Below are 16,597 nucleotides of genomic sequence, written 5' to 3'. Positions count from 1 at the left end.
ATACCCAGTGGTATAGTGTAATTGATTTAAAACAAGCAGGTTCAGTATATCTTGTGCCGTATGCCCCAGTAATTTGCTGGCTCCCCTGCTGCATATTCTCTGGCCCTCCAAAGTACTGAAGTTACCAAAGGAATGGACATCGCCCCTTGGTTCAACATTATGGATGTATTGTGATGATTTGATGTTATGTGGTCCTAGCAGAGAGGCATGCTGAGCTGACACTATATCATTGTTAAATTATCTTGCAGCTGAGGGGCAAAAAGTGTTATATCAAAGGGTGCAATTTTGTCAAGAGAGTGTTCATTTTCTAAGTTTTGTGTTGAAAGAGGGCATGAGGCTGGTCAGCCCTGACAAGATTCAAGCTATATTGTCTCTGCGCCACCCAGAAACTAAAAAGACATGCTTAGTTGGTATGGTAAACTTCTGCTGACAATGAATCCCTGACTGTTCATATTGGCATACTATACTGCGAGAAGCAGCTAAAGCTGATAGCCCAGATACTATTGCATGTTCACCAGAAATTAATGATGCATTAAAAGAGTTAATTCAAGCTCTAGCCTCTGCATTTGGTATTTTGGTTTAAACTTTGCCATTCTATTTGTATTGTAAAGGAAATTGTAAAACTATGGTGGCTGTACTTGCACAGGAACACAGACGCACCATCAGACCAGTGGCTCAGCGATTGACTGGCTATGAGGTAATTTTTACTTCCACTGCAGGCTTGCAGGTTAAATACTCTAGCCCAGGCATGGGCAAACTACGGCCCCCGGGCCATTTACAACCCATTAGGCTTTTTTATCCGGCCCATTTGACGACCTCTTTACTTCAGTGGCTCCGAGAGAGTTCAATGGACCGGATAAAACGGGCTGCGGTCATCGGCCATGTCTCCTGTTCAAATCCTGGGATCAGGGAAGTGGCTCAGATCTGCGATGGGGTAGTGGGAGGGGTATGCTATCATGACGTCACGTTGAGTGGCGTCATGATGCATAACCCTGCCCATTCTCCCATCAGCCCAGCCTGTCTGCCAAATTGTAGGTCAGATTGTAGCCCTTGAGTAAAAAAGTTTGCCCACACCTGCTCTAGCCCTACACAAGGACCAGTCTGTACTTTGAATACACTCTTAGGTTTGAAAGGGGATTGTGATTTACCTTGAACATATGAATATTTGTGCTTGGATGTCATCTATGCTGACACATATCCACGTTCTCATTTATAATCTAAACCTAGAGCTAAACCAAGATTTGTGACAGCTGAAGACAAATATAGTTTGTCATTTTCCTTGGTTTTACCATGATTATTTGTTTTATTGTGTGGACAGTCACTGCTTATTTTTATCCATCCGATGAGTCAATGCCCCTGATTCATCATTGAAATCCGCGATCACGATTCCGGATCGCTAATACGAATGCGCGACCGATAATCCGATTTTGCTTGATGAATCAGGGGCAATGACTTATAAACAGGCTAATTTGACTGGATTAAAGCAGAAGTGTAGTGCTTTGATGTTTTGAGGCCATAGTCAAAATGTACCATGGTAATTGTGGTACTGCTTATTGTCCTGGAGTTTTCCAGAGAGTTGGTATAAAGTCGCAATATGAAGATTGGTGCGATATTTTATATGTCATGGATGCTATACCATTAAAATTTGATTTAGAAGAGTAGTACAAAATTAAGTATTACAGGTAGTCCCCGGGTTACATACGAGATAGGGACTGTAGGTTGAATTTGTATGTAAGTCGGAACCGGTACATTATTTTAATAAATGCAATTGGAACAGATGTTTGTCCCAACACATAATTATTAGGCAGTGTGGTGTCAGTTACTGTAAAAAATCCTGACTGTGAGTTAATCACAAACAAAGCAAAAAAAACTTTATGGAGCCTAGACATTCATTAACTTCTGGAGCATGATGTGCTTTTATATGCAAAAAGAAACAACTGCAGAGTTTGTCTTTGTCAATAAAGAGTTACAAGAGGCAGCGGAAAAAGCTCACCCCTCATTAGATCACCCACAACCTCAGCTGTGTTTAGCAAGACTTAAACTGCAAGTCCTGCAAACTGCCCCCCTCTACCCATCTAGCCTCCATCCTGCACAGAACAGGCAGGGAAGCCCAGTTCATATCTAGGAGTCATCTGTAAGTCCTATGTCTTTAGCCCGGTGACTACCTGTATAGAGAATCAGGAAAATATATGGATCGTAAAAGAACAATCGATCTACATGCTTTCTGGTACATTCTTTACCCAGTGATTGTCAGTCAGATGTTTCCATGCTCTCTACATCTGAATATGTCGCTCCATATGCCTCTATAATAGGACCACCTATAGCAGCCATGTATGACCACATCCAATTATATAGAATAACTTGTGCTATGGCCAAGAATATGAATCAAACTTCTATGGTTCTTCGTGAAATTCTATTGGATATGCAAAGTACATAGACTAGGATTGCTAGTGACTATTTGTTGCTTAGGCATATTATGGATTGCAGGAATTTTGAAGGAATGTGTTTTTATTTGAGTGATCATTCTACATCTATTCAGCCCCACACTGATAAATTGAATAACCTCTCACAAAAATCTTAAGGAGGTTGATTGGTTGGAACGGCCTGGCTTGAACAAATAATTAGTATTATTGTGGGTGTGATAATCTTACTTATTACCCTTTGTTGTTGCTTGCAGTGCCTACCTAATCTGTTTGTTACTATACGCTCAGATTTTTCCATCTTTCAAACTGGGAAGGCTAGACCTACTGAAGAGTGTAGTTCTAACATAGGAATTGATGGTAATATCCCTTTGGGATAAAAGGAGGGAGATGTAAAGATATATACTACCGTGGCTCAGCTATCTTGTAGCAGAAGATACCTTTATACAAAATATATTTTGATGACTACAACACTTTGGTTTTAATAACTCCTATCTTTATTGTTTATGCACATAAGAAGCCAATCAGTGAATATCTGTCTTTGTGTCATCATTGATCCCTCTTTTAGACGTCTGCAGTATATCCATAAAAAATCCAGACCACTGAGAAGAAACCCTAACAGCAGTTATGTTCCATATATTGTTTGATCTGTATATAGGTGTTTATTAATCCTGATAAAGCGGGCAATCAGACTCGCAAAGGTTTACTGATAGAAGTTTAGGAACTCATTATGTTTTAATATGTTTTGTAATAAAAATATTTTTTTAAAGAAATTGTAATAAAGATTTCTGGCATTTTATCTATATATATTGTATGTAATTTTGGATGCCAATAAGTCCCTCATATTTACTTCCTTGCTTCATTGGGGAAATAAAGCAATACATCTTCCAGGTCTTTCTTTACCATAGAATCCCCTCAGTTCAACATGCTATTTGCAAATTTCAAAGTTTCCATGTTTATGGGGAAAAAATGCTAAACCCACTTAAACCTTTGAGACTGAATAGTCTTGTTCTGTTGCCTTCTGAGCTTTTGGGGACCACAAACCAGGAGGAAAAAAACCTTTAAAGAGAGAATGGAAATTTGACTAGGACTTCCTCTTGTATCTTTTATCCTCTTTCAAAAGAAAAGATGAAGAATCTAGCTCTATCCTGTGAACTAAAGAATATACAGAATGGATGCATAAATTTTGGATCAGAAAAAAACTGGGGAAACTTGATTCCTACTTGCTCCACTGCCACTTTTGCAAAATCTGAAAAATTGGGTTCTCTTTCCCTTTTATCCATTCTGATCTCTCTAACAGGGTAATTTGTACTGCAAAAAAAAAGTTCCTCCTTCTCTTTCCTTTTCCCAGTTCTAAGCAATATTCTGAACTGAACAAGGAAGCACCCGCAAATGGCATGGTACATATTTTGTTTATGGAGGCAAAATCTACATTCCAGTAATACTCTACATAGCCCTGAGACCTACCAATATTATTGTTGACATTTTAGTGGCCATTTTCAGAGTCTCAATGGAAGTATTACACAACAAATCTGCAACTGTGTGCACCATTGGTAAAAAAAAACTAAAAACTGCAGTGTCAGCAAGGACTGTATTAAAAATTGGCTTCTCCAGCCAAATTCCTAAAGATCTAGCTACAGAGGTTGGTGTCACACCAGGATACCAGGGCAGAAGGTAAACAAAACCACATCTGGACCAGTAGCTACCCTAGCAAAGAACTGCACCAATCAACCAGCAGACACTGGGTATAAAAACATTTCTTAAAAAACAGGAAATCTAACTAGGGATGTTACATCTGGCCTCCTCATAATCAGGCAATACTGCTGCACAGAAGACTAGAGCACAGGATATCTGCTGTCAGCCCATTGAACTGGCTTCCTAACTTAAAAAACAGATCATTTTGCGGTCCACAATGAGAGCCTAGAACAATGAAACTGATAGGTTAGAGCAGTGGTCCCCAAACTTTTAGGCACCAGGGCCTGGTATATGTACACTAACTGAGAATAGCAGAGCTGGTGTGCTGTCAGGTGGCAGAGCTGCTGGGAATGGCAGAGAAGTGTAAGCCTTACATACATATCTCAGCTATTCTCAGAAGCTCCTGTGTAAGCAGTGTGAAGAGAGCAGTAGTCCGTGCTCCCGCTGGTTGCACTCCTACTGTCAAAAGCTTTAGAGCAGTGCTGGGCTGCCGGCACTTCCACTGCGATATAATAGCGGCGCAATAAAATTTTAGGCGTAGGTAGAGGTAAGAGTTCCACACTTGGTCCTACAATTTAATATACCTACAGGGCCCCATTCAGGAGAAATTGGGGTTCAAAGAACATAAAGGGACATTTGTATGTGACAGGGCACATCAGTATGGTAGGAGTGATGAAGTTTTTGTGGGGATGAGGTGGTGTGGGGGGGTAGTAGCCACAAGAATCCCCCACTTATCTTACATTTCAATCGGAGTAGGAGATATGAAGGTTTATACATAGGGATAATGACAGCAGTATAGACACAGCTCTCATGCTGCTGGTGTACGAGGGTAGGATTATTTCACAGTACACATTAGAGGGGGAAAAGCACAGTTGATTTTAGAAGTCTATAGAACACGCCCAATCTCATTGCAAGGATAGGAGATGCATACATAAGTACGCATTCCGAAGGTAGGATTTTCTCATAGAACTCTGGCGCTTCTGCCTCCTGTCATTTGCGGCTCCCAACTCCCCTGCCTTGGACTGGCACTGGTCCATGGCCCGGGGACCACTGGGTTAGAGAGCAAAGGAAATGATCAATTCATTTTATTTCTGGCTAGATGAACAGTTTTTTTTCACTCACAACAGATATAATTAAAAGCTTTTCATGGTATACATTTAACACATTGGTAAGTGAACAATAGGTAAAGTTACTGTTTGGTTTACATACACCTTCACTTACTTGCCAAATCAGGTATATATACAGGTTACCTATATACAGGTTAGTCCCTGAGTTACATATGAGATAGGGACTGTAGGTTTGTTCTTAAGTTGAATTTGCATGTAAGTCTGAACAGGTACAATTATTTTAAAAAATGCAATTAGGACAGATGTTTGTCTCAACATATTACTTTTACCTTTCTGTGCATGCACAGTTTGGTGTCAGTTACTGTGTAAAATCCTGACTGTGAGTTAATCACAAACAAAGCATATTAAAAAAAAACAAAACAAAAAAAAAAAAACTTTATGGAGCATAGACAATTCATTAACTTCTGGAGCAAGCTGTGCTTTAATTTGCAAAAAGAAACAACTTCAGAGTTTGTCATTAAACTCCTGGGTGGTTAATGTCTGGATGTCTTAAAGCGATACATTGTAGATATATATATATATATATAAATAAATAATTACTTTGTTTTGGCTTGAATACATTTTGTATTGAATCTAATACAGAATTTGAAATTCCCGCCATGCTCCTTCGCACACACCAACGTCACCGGGAACTCCCGGGGAACAGCAGCGCACTCGCTGGGGGACAGATCGGATGAATAGGGCACGACCAGAGGATGAGATCGGACGGGCAGGACACTGGAAGATGTCAGTGGGACCAGGTAAGTCTTTATACGTTATGTTTTTAGCTACCCAGAGATTTTTTTTTCTGGGCCACACACTCGGGGTAGCTAGAAACATAACGTATAAAGACTTTGCTGGTCCCACTGGTCTCCTCCAGTGTCCTGCCCATCCGATCTATCCTCTGGCCGTGTCCTCTTCATCCGATCTGTCCCCCGGCGAGTGCGCTGATGTGTCCTTACCTCGTGGACTACCTGTATTAAGTTTTAAATTGAACAAAATTTAGGAGTTCATATTTAAAGAATTCCAACAGTCTTTAATATGTGAACAGCAAACCTGTACAATATTCGTGCTTTCTATAAAGAATTTACAGCTTTGGTAGGTTGTACGCATATAGATCAAAAAGAGAAAAAAATATATGCTGGAAGAACCAAACAAGACATTATTTTGCAATATTTATCCTTTAAAATGTGGCAATTTTTTTTTTAAGCACAGATAACAGCTTTATTAAGTAAACAATCCAATTTATTTGCTTCTCACTTGCTTCAAGGTGAAAGAGAGGAGAAAGCGGATTTTTAAATGTTGGCTCACTAAAGCGGTAGAGAAAAAAAGTGCTAGCCATTCACATGGTCAGACATGCAAATTTTTAAGATTAAGTACACGTCAAAGACTGAAATTTCTGAAAACTTCTTTAAGCACATACTGTAACAGCATTTACAGTCACTCATGCTCCTAGCTGTGGTTTAGTCCATACCCATGGGTGTTGTGATCTCTACATCTCTGGATTTTGAGTTTATCAGTTCACGACGAATTTCATTTGATATCTGGGGGTGACTGTGGATTCGCAATAGTTCCAGTAAAGATTCCTTTTGTTCTGATGACATATCTTCCTTATATCTTTGACAAAGTGTGAGAAGACTTTGATGCCACAATACTGGGAGCTCTCTTCGGTCTGAGCGGAAGGCCAGGTAGTGGAAGACAAGGCCATCAAGCACTCGGAAGGGAAGAGCATATTTCTTATCAATCAACAGTCTCAAAAAAATACTGTTAGCGCCATTATATTCCATTTCTGCTATCTTCAGCATTGCAGCACTAGTAAAGTGGAGGAAAAAAAAAATGAAAATAAATAAAATTAAACTTTGCAAGCTGAGAAAAACAGAGTATAGAAAGTATAAAATGTATTACATTTTACAAAAAAAAAAGAAATAAAAAGACATTGTGCCCTAGAATATGTAAAAGTCAAGCTGGTTTGATAGAAAGTTTCCCCAGTGTGGGTAAAGTCTCCCAGACTTCATATTCCCACAAATATGTTTGCTGTAAAAATTATATATTTACATCTCTAATATTAATATTGCAGGGAGAGGAAAAACAACAATTCTGAAAGGATAACAACAAAGTCAAAAGGATCCCAAGTGCTATGATTAGGATTTGAAACTCCATTTGTTGGCTCCTTATAGACATTTCTGCTGTAATAAATGGCTGACACAATCACTCAAACTGCAGTCTACACAACAGTAACTTCCTTCCACCAGTGTTCACGTGTTTACAGGCAGCACCATTTTAAATAAAGTCAACAATACAAAAGGATTCTGTATGTTATTTTTTGGTTTATCTTAGTATATCCATTGACGAGAAAAAGCACTGTACACACAGCACAGTTCTGCTCTAGATTGGGAAGGACTCCATATTCTTAGGTGTGGCCTAAGAGATGTGGTGAAGACAAACTGCACTGCAGGCATAGTGATCACATAACGGTTCTCATTAAAGCGGACTGATATGGGGCAAATGCAGCAGGGGCTTTCCTAAAATTCTGCTTTGGTACAAAAAAAAAAAACAAAACGTGATGAAGTGGTTAAAGTTGCTTTTAGTTTTCTAATTTGGATCAATATTTAACATCTCCATGCTGGGATTTTATTTTCAAAGGCTTTAACAAGCAACTCAAATATGCTAGAAGATTAACAATTTTTTTGTAAAAGCTGTATACACCCCCTTGTTTCACACTGAAACCCACACAGAACTACAGATCATACTCTAATATGTTTAGGGTGAGTACTAAAGTTTTCACATTATTTTTCTAATAGTGATTTGTAACTGAATTTAGGAAGGTACCTTGAATGAAGTACTGGGATAGAGCATTTTGTTAGAATACTTCCAATGATTACAGCTTCTCTCAATGTACATGTCCCAGACTCACAAAGAGGTATAATGATTCCTAAAAGACACAAAATGTTTTATTTAGTGATTTTTTCACATGGTATGATATTTGAGTAACTTATAAGGAAAAGCAGCATTTTGCCTAATGTTTGCACGTTAGTATGTTAGGTAAAGATCAGATTCAAGAAATCTAGATGCTATGGACTCTTGGCTATGGATTGGAAAAAGCAGCTGTAAGGTATTTGGTATTCAAGTTCTATGCAGGAGGAAAGCACAGTATGTGCTTGTATTACACATTTATACTTTTTATTTTAAAAAAAAAAACAAATGCCAATAAAAAACAATTTTAAATTGATTTTCCTTTAAAAGATAGTCATAAAAAAGTACTTTATGACTGTTACTAAACGATAAAAAAAAAAAAAAAGTTGTCCAAAGAAATTAATCATAAATAAACTAATTTCTGCACTAACGTTTGAAGAAATTCTTTCACAAAACACACATTTTCTCTATAAGCTCCTATGTGAACACACCTTTAAACCAGGCACCAGGTTTAAATAATGCTTTTTTCAGAGCCATGTAAAGATGAAAATTGAGGCGTTTGTACTCAGCAATGTCATCTCGCACTCGTGGAAGCAAAATGAGGTTGTAAAAGCGTTGTGCCATACGTTCTGTCAGGTTGGATGAGAAGATACTAGTAGGACAACAGAGAGCAGTACGTTAAATTAAAGCATCAATACCAATGAGAATTTTGGCGTAAATGTTTATGCAATAATCACATACCGTGTGGCTTGATACATGGCTGCAGCAGTCCAGGTTTCAGGCTCTGTAATGTACAGGATCTGTTCCCAATTTGCTAGGGCTGGAACTATTTTGAAAGCTTTAGGGAGCTTTCCACTACGATAAGTTGATAAAACCTGAAATAGGACAATGACAAATGCAAATCTAACATAAAAGCTGCTGTCTGATGTAAAATGCAGACCCTATTTAATGTACAGCGCTGCGAAATATGTTGGCGCTATATAAATCCTGTTTAATAATAATAATAATAATAATGCTTAGATGTGCCAGTACAAGCCACCTGCAATCTATAATTTCTGTCTTTAGGTTTAAAAACCAGGATATTCCGATAGACAAGGTACACTAGGAAAAGGCAGCTTCCACAATGCAATAATGTAATTTCAACTTGTTTTAAATACACACCTCTTTTACTCCTTTATACACTTCTAACACTCGAGGATCCAACTGAGGCATTGGTCTTCCAGAAACCTCTGACATCACCGTTTCCACTTCTGTTTGCTTCTCTGTTATTTTTTCCATAATTATGTCAGCAAGAGTCCGTCTGTAAAACCGTAAAAAGGAGATCTATAATGAGATAACACACTGCTAAAAGTAAAATATTTTTTTTAGTTCCAATATTATGTTAATTTTTGTTACCACAACAATACAAGACATAATTTTACTTTCTGCTCAGTCGTAAAGTATTGGGTTCTTACATGAATTATGGGTTCTTAGCATACAGAGAGATGTTTACTGTGCACAGTGAATAGGCAAATATGAAACTGGAACTAAACCCAGGAGATACTCACCTGTCCCTGTTACATTGCAGGCACTGCCATCTTTGTCATTCATTTCTTCCACATTCTGATTTCCAGCCATCTTGGTAGGCTGGGCCAGAATGACATAACACTTGTGCAGAAGTTCATTCAGTCCTGACAGCAGGGGGAAGCTGGGATATGGATGCAAGGTGTGCTGCGATCAGGCAAGAACAAATACTTTTTGCAAAATAGACATAAACTGTCCTTTTCTTCAATAAAGCCTTGCTTGGTGCCAAATTTGTGGCACTAACACTTGATGTCCCCAGTTTGGCTTAACCTCCTGGGCGGTAACCCCGAATGTGACTTGGTGTACAAAAAAGAAGCTAAAAGTGGTAAACCTATGGGAAAAAAATAGTAAATCGAGTCTTACCTGATTTGCCGGCCTCCTGCTTTGTCTTTCGCATCTTCTCTCTTACTTCTTCTTCCTCCGGCGTCTTCTGCACTCGATGGATAAGTCACCAGGGAGTTTCCGGTGAGGTTGGTGCGTTTGTACGTTGAAGGCGGGGTGGGAGATTCAAAACCCATTTGTATTGCATTCAATATAAAATAACTGTATTGAATGCAATACAGTGGATTTATATGTGTAAATGCAGTACATTGTCTTGCATGAACATTTATTTTACAGTATATTGTAACAGCATGAGTATAGTATTATTTTTTTTTCAATTTAAAAAAATATTTTTTTAATTATTTTGAAATGATTTATGTGTTTCGAACTTTGTTTATATTCATACTATTATACTGTAAAATACATTTTCGTGAAAAACAATGTTTTTGCTTTTGCAATGTTTTTGCATGTTATGCTTAGACATAAAAATCCAGACAGAAATTAACCGCCCAGGAGGTTAAATGAAATCAAATAAAGCATCTATAGGATTCCATGTTCCTGAACAGTTACACGGTATTTGAAGGTATATACTATTACATGACTGCCAGATTTAGGGTTCTCACCTCACTGGAGGGTTTTTATTCATGAACATTGCAATTGCTTTCTCATCATCTGCGTTCACCTCCACATGCTCACTGTAGGCTGCTGCATCCATAGATGCAGCCTTCTCCAAGGATGGCCATTCTTCATCCTCTGAGTCTGAATTCTCGCCTTTGCTCTTGTAATCTACACACAAGAAAAAACAAGGTTGAATTTTAGATTAGCAAAATATTATACCTAAAAATAACATGAAGGATGGAAGATTCCAGGATCTCAACCCTATCCATCCTCTGTAGGTGGTCCATACTGCAGTGCAAAATGATTCTCACATAATGACTGGTCAACTGTATCTGTATCTGATTGTATCTGGAGACTTTCCCACATTTTCTGCCAATCAATGCATACATTTTAACACCATACCATCCAAATGGCTCAAGGTATGCCTTTACCGCCCTGTGACTTCAGATTATTCAACAGGAATATACTTACTTCAGGGTTGCTTTGGAGATCTTCACTAAGAAACACTACTTAATTCGACATGATATTGAAAATAGTCTCAGCTAGGCCCTTTAAATGTACACCTCTGCTTCATCTATTCCCATCATTGGCATACTGAAAAAGGGTGTCTTCCCCGTCCCATCCCAAACTACATTTGTAAAGTAAGCTCTATTTTGGGGTCTATTTTCAAGTAAAAGCTGTAAAGCACCAGGTACAGCTACCTGATGAACTCCAGAGTTAAATAAGGAAAAAAAAGGTTCCAATCAATGACAACTTTACACATGAAAGCTTCAGTTCCATTATCATAAGGGATCTGTAGACAATTAGAGAAATCCTTTCATTCTAGTCATCTGCTTGTAATGCTAGACACCTATATGTATAACGCTTTCTAAGTCAATTGCTTAGGACAGATATGTAAGAAAGGCATTCAGAGCTCACGTTCTCTAATAAGATTTTCTAATCCTCAACATTAAAGTACGAAAGCTGTAAGATTGTCATAGTAGCAGCTAATATCTTTAGGTCAAGTGTAAAGCCTACATATTTTTCTTCTGACAGGTTAGCTACATGGCTGTCTCTTTTTCAGTCCATCCCAACTGATAGAGCTAAAAAAATTGCATAGAACTCTATACACATGGTCTGCAAACTTCTTTTAAATCACTAATCTATAAAGTACTGAAGCTGCTGGAGCCATAGTGCAGCCAGGTAAATAGCATTTTCAGAATGGGCAGACATGCCTATAAGCCCACATATTTCAGAATGATTCCCTATATTAAGAAATTTAAAGTGTATTTGTAGGCAAACCTTTCTTTTGGCTTTAGGCAGATTGGGAATCATTTACATCTGTCAGATTCTGTCAAATAATGATAGTGGACCCTTCCAGGGGGAAGACAAACACAATGGAAAAAGAATATAACAATTCTAATCAACTTCTAGACAAAGAAGTAAATATTCATGAATAAACTTTTAGGAAAAAAGCACAGAGAATGTCGTGTAATATGCTTGGTGGGACAATGATCACAGTTCATCAGTTTACCATACCCAAGATAGTTGTCTTTTGCCTGGTCACGTGGCTTCCTGGCCCATGCTCGGCCTCCAGTTCCTCCTGCTGTAGCCGGGCCTGCTCCAGGATCTTACGGGACAGCTTCTCATCGACATAGCTATCATCCTGCAAGTCCTCAGCCTCTTGACCTCTTTTCTTAATTCTATTCGTTGGTCTAACAGCCCCATCTTGTAGGATCTGATCTGCCAGAGCTACATGACGTGGAGCTGAGCCCCGAGAGCTCCGCTGCTTGGGCATTGCTATCCACACGTGCAAACAAGCAACTTCTGCGCCTGCGCCGTGTCATCGTCATTCTCACTGGTATTTCTGGAACGCAAATACTCACTGTAGATGATGGAACGAAAGCGTATTTGTCTGTAGCCATGTTGGTATAGAAATATACGTAGGCACTGCATTAGATTAGGCTTCGTAAAAATGGCCGCCTCAGTAATAATAACTTAGATCTACGCAGACAGTTTTTTGAGGGCTTCTTAAGCATGTTCATTACGTTTATACATATGCGCCTGACGTCATGGCTAGGCGCCTTCTGAAAACACCAACATGGGGGTAACTTGGTAAGTAAAAACATCGTATACTGAATTTATCTGAATTTTCAGTCTTCTTATCTACTATAGATAGATATTAAAAAATGTATAATAGTGTTAAAAAGTATTGTACGGGAAATAAATGCTTACAGTAATTACGTAATCTCCCATTCTGGAGAAGAAAGGAGGATTTAGGTAGAGAACTGTGAGAGGTGACTAATACATTTACATATTATTCAGCAATCATGCACATAGCATTAAAAATGTTCTGTCATGCTCTGAACCTCTGCTACTCATCTTGCTTGTGACTTCACTACCTAACCTTAGTTGCTAATTCTAGTGGCAGTCACAGTGGCAGTGCACTGGCAAGGTGAGTATCAGTGGTTTAGGGGGTGAAAGTGTATTTTCAAAAATACAGCCACTTTGCCTTGAATGGGTAAAGAGACATTATCTTTTTTAAATAAATCATACCATTATCAATAAAACAAACAAAACCAGTCTATAGAAAGAAGTTACACACAACTATTCAGCAAGTGGCAAGCAAAATCTTTGCTCACTTAAAGACTATCTTTTACCGGAGAAGGCATAGCATATTCAAATCTTATTACATGGTACCTTGTAAAGTAGTAGACTGGCAGAACATAGATACCCTGATATTATAATGAAGAAGAAATGGAGAGTATGCACCTACTGAGGTACAGGGGCAAAGCTAGTGGGAGAAGTAACTATAGTTACCATTCTGTTATACAGTATTTGCTAGAAACAAAACCCCGGAATGGGATTGTGTTATCAAGGAGAACATCCCAGTTCTGTGTATGGTCCTATCAGTGACCATCTGTTGGGAAAATATGGCATAATTAGAGATAAAAACATAGCTGGATTTGTTAATAGCAAACAGTTCCATAAAGGAACTAATCACTCCCTAGCAGTGTTTCATATAAACTCTCATTATATGTATATATGTGCAGATACTGTAAAACATGTGAGTCTTAACGATCCATGACAGTCCCGGGACAGAAGTGTCAGAAGAGTCAGAGTTGGCTCATTGGGATTATGTATCCCCCCAGCCCTCAAAGTCTTGCAATTGTACAAGTAGATAATATAGCCAAGGGTTTAATTCCAGCAGTCTTCATATCCACCTTTAATTTTCTTTTAAATGTTATTTAGACAATATAAAATTCTGCATTCCTCCTGAAATACAACATTTCAATGCTTCTGAATGTAACATTTCAAAAATACTCTATTTTTTGTGTCTTGTATTCTATTAGTGTGACTCAGGTTCCTTTAGCAGAAGGGAAGAGTGTGCAGCAAACTGTGGAACTTCTTACTCGTAGGCTGGAACAACTGGGAGCAGAGAAACAAGGAACATTTTATGTGGATTGTGAGACATATCACACTGCAGGGGCCAATGTGGGAACCACAGGTACGGGAAGTCACTTAGTAATGATAACTTTGTGCCCTTTTGATTTCTTTTGGTCTTATTACAGATGTAAGTAAATATGAAACATGCCAGGCCAAGACAAATTCTACTATTGAAGTATTCACATAAGAAGGCAGTGGCTTATTTGGTCCATTAGGCTCTACCTACAACTAAAGTTTCATCTATGCAGTGTTCAAGCCAGATTTTTTTTTAAAGCAGGTGGTACAAAACTGTAGGCAGTTGGCAGCTCCTGTTTTGTGACCCATTTCTTTACTTACCACCCAAAAACAGCCAGGTGGTCACTGAAAAGGCTGGGTGGTGTGCCCAGCTAAAGGGCTGGGGAGAACATTGTCTATGGGTTGCTAGAAGCAATTGAACCATTCATAGCAACTTCATGGTCATGTAGTGCTAATTTAGGGGATGCCAAAAAAAATGAAAAATAATGATATATATGATATATTGTCCAGATTGTCCAAATTCTTTTGATGCATTATTTGTTACAGACATATGGTAAGATTCACATAGACAGGTTATGTTTGATCGTTCTCTGAGCCTCAACTGGCTGTACAATCTACTTTATCTTAGGGGAGGTGAATGTTATTTGGGCAGGCTAATAATGTACCAAAGCCAATACCTGAAGATTAATCCAAAGTTCCATCAACTTTTAATAGGCCATCAGGACTTAATTAGGCAGTTCAATTTCTTGGCAGTTTAGGCACAATGTAAATTATCAGATGTGGTTAGATTGTATCCTCTAATAGACTTCTTCCCTCTTTAGCTGTTTGGTTAGGCTCTGTTATCCCCTTGTGACAGTAACATCTATTCAAGATTAGAAGTGACAAGTAGGAGTAGAACTATCAGTCCCAGCAAACCTGAAAAAAATATATTTCTAGTACTTTCTGTTATTGTGATCGGGCAGCAATAGCTAATCAGGCAAAAAGGCAAATTATGCTAAATATATTCTTTTGCTAAAAGCAACTCCTAAAATGTCCTTCACATGTTGATTTTAGGTTATATTCAAAGAAAAGTGTGTTGGTCCAACAACATTGTTTAATTTTCAATTTTTTTTTTTTACATCTCATCACATATGTTTACATCAAAAGTGCTCATTGATTTTAAAAAGAGGCTTGAGAAATCTATATGTTCATATTTCTGGCAGTGGTAAATCATATTTAGCAGTGATGCACATCTAATGACCATAACTTTTTTTCTTATTTGGACTATGAAAGTTTCATACTCAAGGAGATAGTATATACAGTTTTATCACCCTGCTGATGTTATGTCCATAAATCTTAACAGTCATTATTGGAAGTTTTTTTGTATCAATCATTTTTATTAGGGTTTTCAGTTTTAAAACATGCAAACATCAGGGAAAACCAATAAATTACATAAGAGAATAAAATAAAAAAATGTTTAAGTGGGAGGGAAAAAAGAGAGATTAAGTTTTAAGGGGAACAAAACATGAAATGCCTTGTACAGTTTTTGAGCTTAATGCAAATTAGGTAAACAATAAAATACAATTTTTGATATCCATTAATATACATCCAGCTCTATATACCATACATCTTATTTGTCATCATTGTAGGTAAGACTGGCTGCCTATATTAAATTTTTGCCTAGGACCTGCTACCTGAGGATCTGGTCATACATTTCTGTAATGTGGTAGTTTTTAAAAAAAACACTGGGAAAACAAACACACACTTAGCCCTTTTGGACAGCAGACAGGGAAGGTAGACAGAGGTAGGGTATGATTTGGGATGGAAGGTAGGTGGGGGGGAGTAGTAAACTCTACCTGGTAGACTGACAGACTGGCAGACTGAATCGAAGACATATATGCAGAGAGACGGTTTGTAATTATTTTAGAGAATATAGTTGCATCGACATAGATTTGTGAAATCAGTCTGTAATTCAAACAGATCGAGTGGTCTTTGCCAGGTTTATGAAGGACGCTTATGTGGGCCTTTATACTTTGAGCTGAAAAGGGGGTGTCATCAGTGATAGATGAGAAAACCTTTGTTAAAAACCGTACAAGGTTAGCTGTGTTTGTAGTTTATAAAACTTTGGGTAAACCCGTCCGGTTCAGGGCTTTTACTCACTGGTAAAGTTTTGATGGCCAATGACACCTCCTCTTCTGAGAAAAAGGATTCCAAATGAGCAATAATGTCTGGATCTATCTCTGGCAAAGCTGTGGACGCTATATAGTCTTGTATAGTCTGATGCAGGATTGAGGTTTCAAAGCTTCAAGTAGTATTGTAACACTTAAGTATCAGTGTTCTCCCCAGAAATTTTTTTCAGCTGGGTGGGGGGAAACTGTAGCCAGGTGGTAAAAAAAAAGTGGGCGGGGCTGGACACAGCAAATTTGGAGCTCCTAGTTATTTATGCCATAGGCATCCAGTAACCCCTGCTATTGTATCAGTGTTCTACCTGCCCCCTTTACTTTGTTCCAATTTTCTAATGCCTGGCTTGTTAGAATGTAC

At 38.2% G+C, this 16,597-nt stretch overlaps 2 protein-coding genes across 2 annotated transcripts in view; one reads left to right on the top strand and one right to left on the bottom strand.

Annotated features, from left to right (window-relative positions):
* Nucleotides 1-6,236: 6,236 nt before the first annotated feature.
* Nucleotides 6,237-12,447, bottom strand: BYSL (bystin like). The gene is made up of 7 exons (XM_072424092.1): nt 12,155-12,447; nt 10,642-10,804; nt 9,296-9,434; nt 8,876-9,009; nt 8,626-8,786; nt 8,051-8,153; nt 6,237-7,033 (listed from the first exon to the last, which is right to left on the bottom strand). Exons 1-7 carry the CDS (start codon nt 12,411-12,413, stop codon nt 6,685-6,687), a joined length of 1,308 nt encoding a protein of 435 aa, XP_072280193.1. The 5' UTR covers nt 12,414-12,447; the 3' UTR covers nt 6,237-6,684.
* Nucleotides 12,448-12,565: 118 nt separating this feature from the next.
* Nucleotides 12,566-16,597, top strand: part of MED20 (mediator complex subunit 20) — a 19,261-nt gene continuing 15,229 nt past the window's right edge. The window contains exons 1-2 of the mRNA XM_072424104.1: nt 12,566-12,730; nt 13,969-14,123. Of these exons, the coding sequence (XP_072280205.1) occupies nt 12,717-12,730; nt 13,969-14,123 (169 nt within the window). The 5' untranslated portion in view covers nt 12,566-12,716. The remainder of the gene's footprint in view (nt 12,731-13,968; nt 14,124-16,597) is intronic.

The sequence above is a fragment of the Pyxicephalus adspersus genome, chromosome 1 (assembly GCF_032062135.1).
Source record: "Pyxicephalus adspersus chromosome 1, UCB_Pads_2.0, whole genome shotgun sequence".
Classification (NCBI taxonomy): domain Eukaryota; kingdom Metazoa; phylum Chordata; class Amphibia; order Anura; family Pyxicephalidae; genus Pyxicephalus; species Pyxicephalus adspersus.
The sequence above is the reverse complement of the archived record's forward strand: the minus strand, read 5'-3'. Positions and strand labels throughout refer to the sequence as shown.

Bases quoted from the DNA above. Each gene is read 5' to 3' on its own strand.
- BYSL (XM_072424092.1), bottom strand. From the start codon at position 12,413: ATGCCCAAGCAGCGGAGCTCTCGGGGCTCAGCTCCACGTCATGTAGCT. The intron at 9,435-10,641 runs GTGAGAACCCTA...ACGGTTTTACAG, and splicing joins AATAAAAACCCTCCAGTGAG to ACGGACTCTTGCTGACATAA. The intron at 8,787-8,875 runs GTATGTGATTAT...TTGTCCTACTAG, and splicing joins GCCATGTATCAAGCCACACG to TATCTTCTCATCCAACCTGA.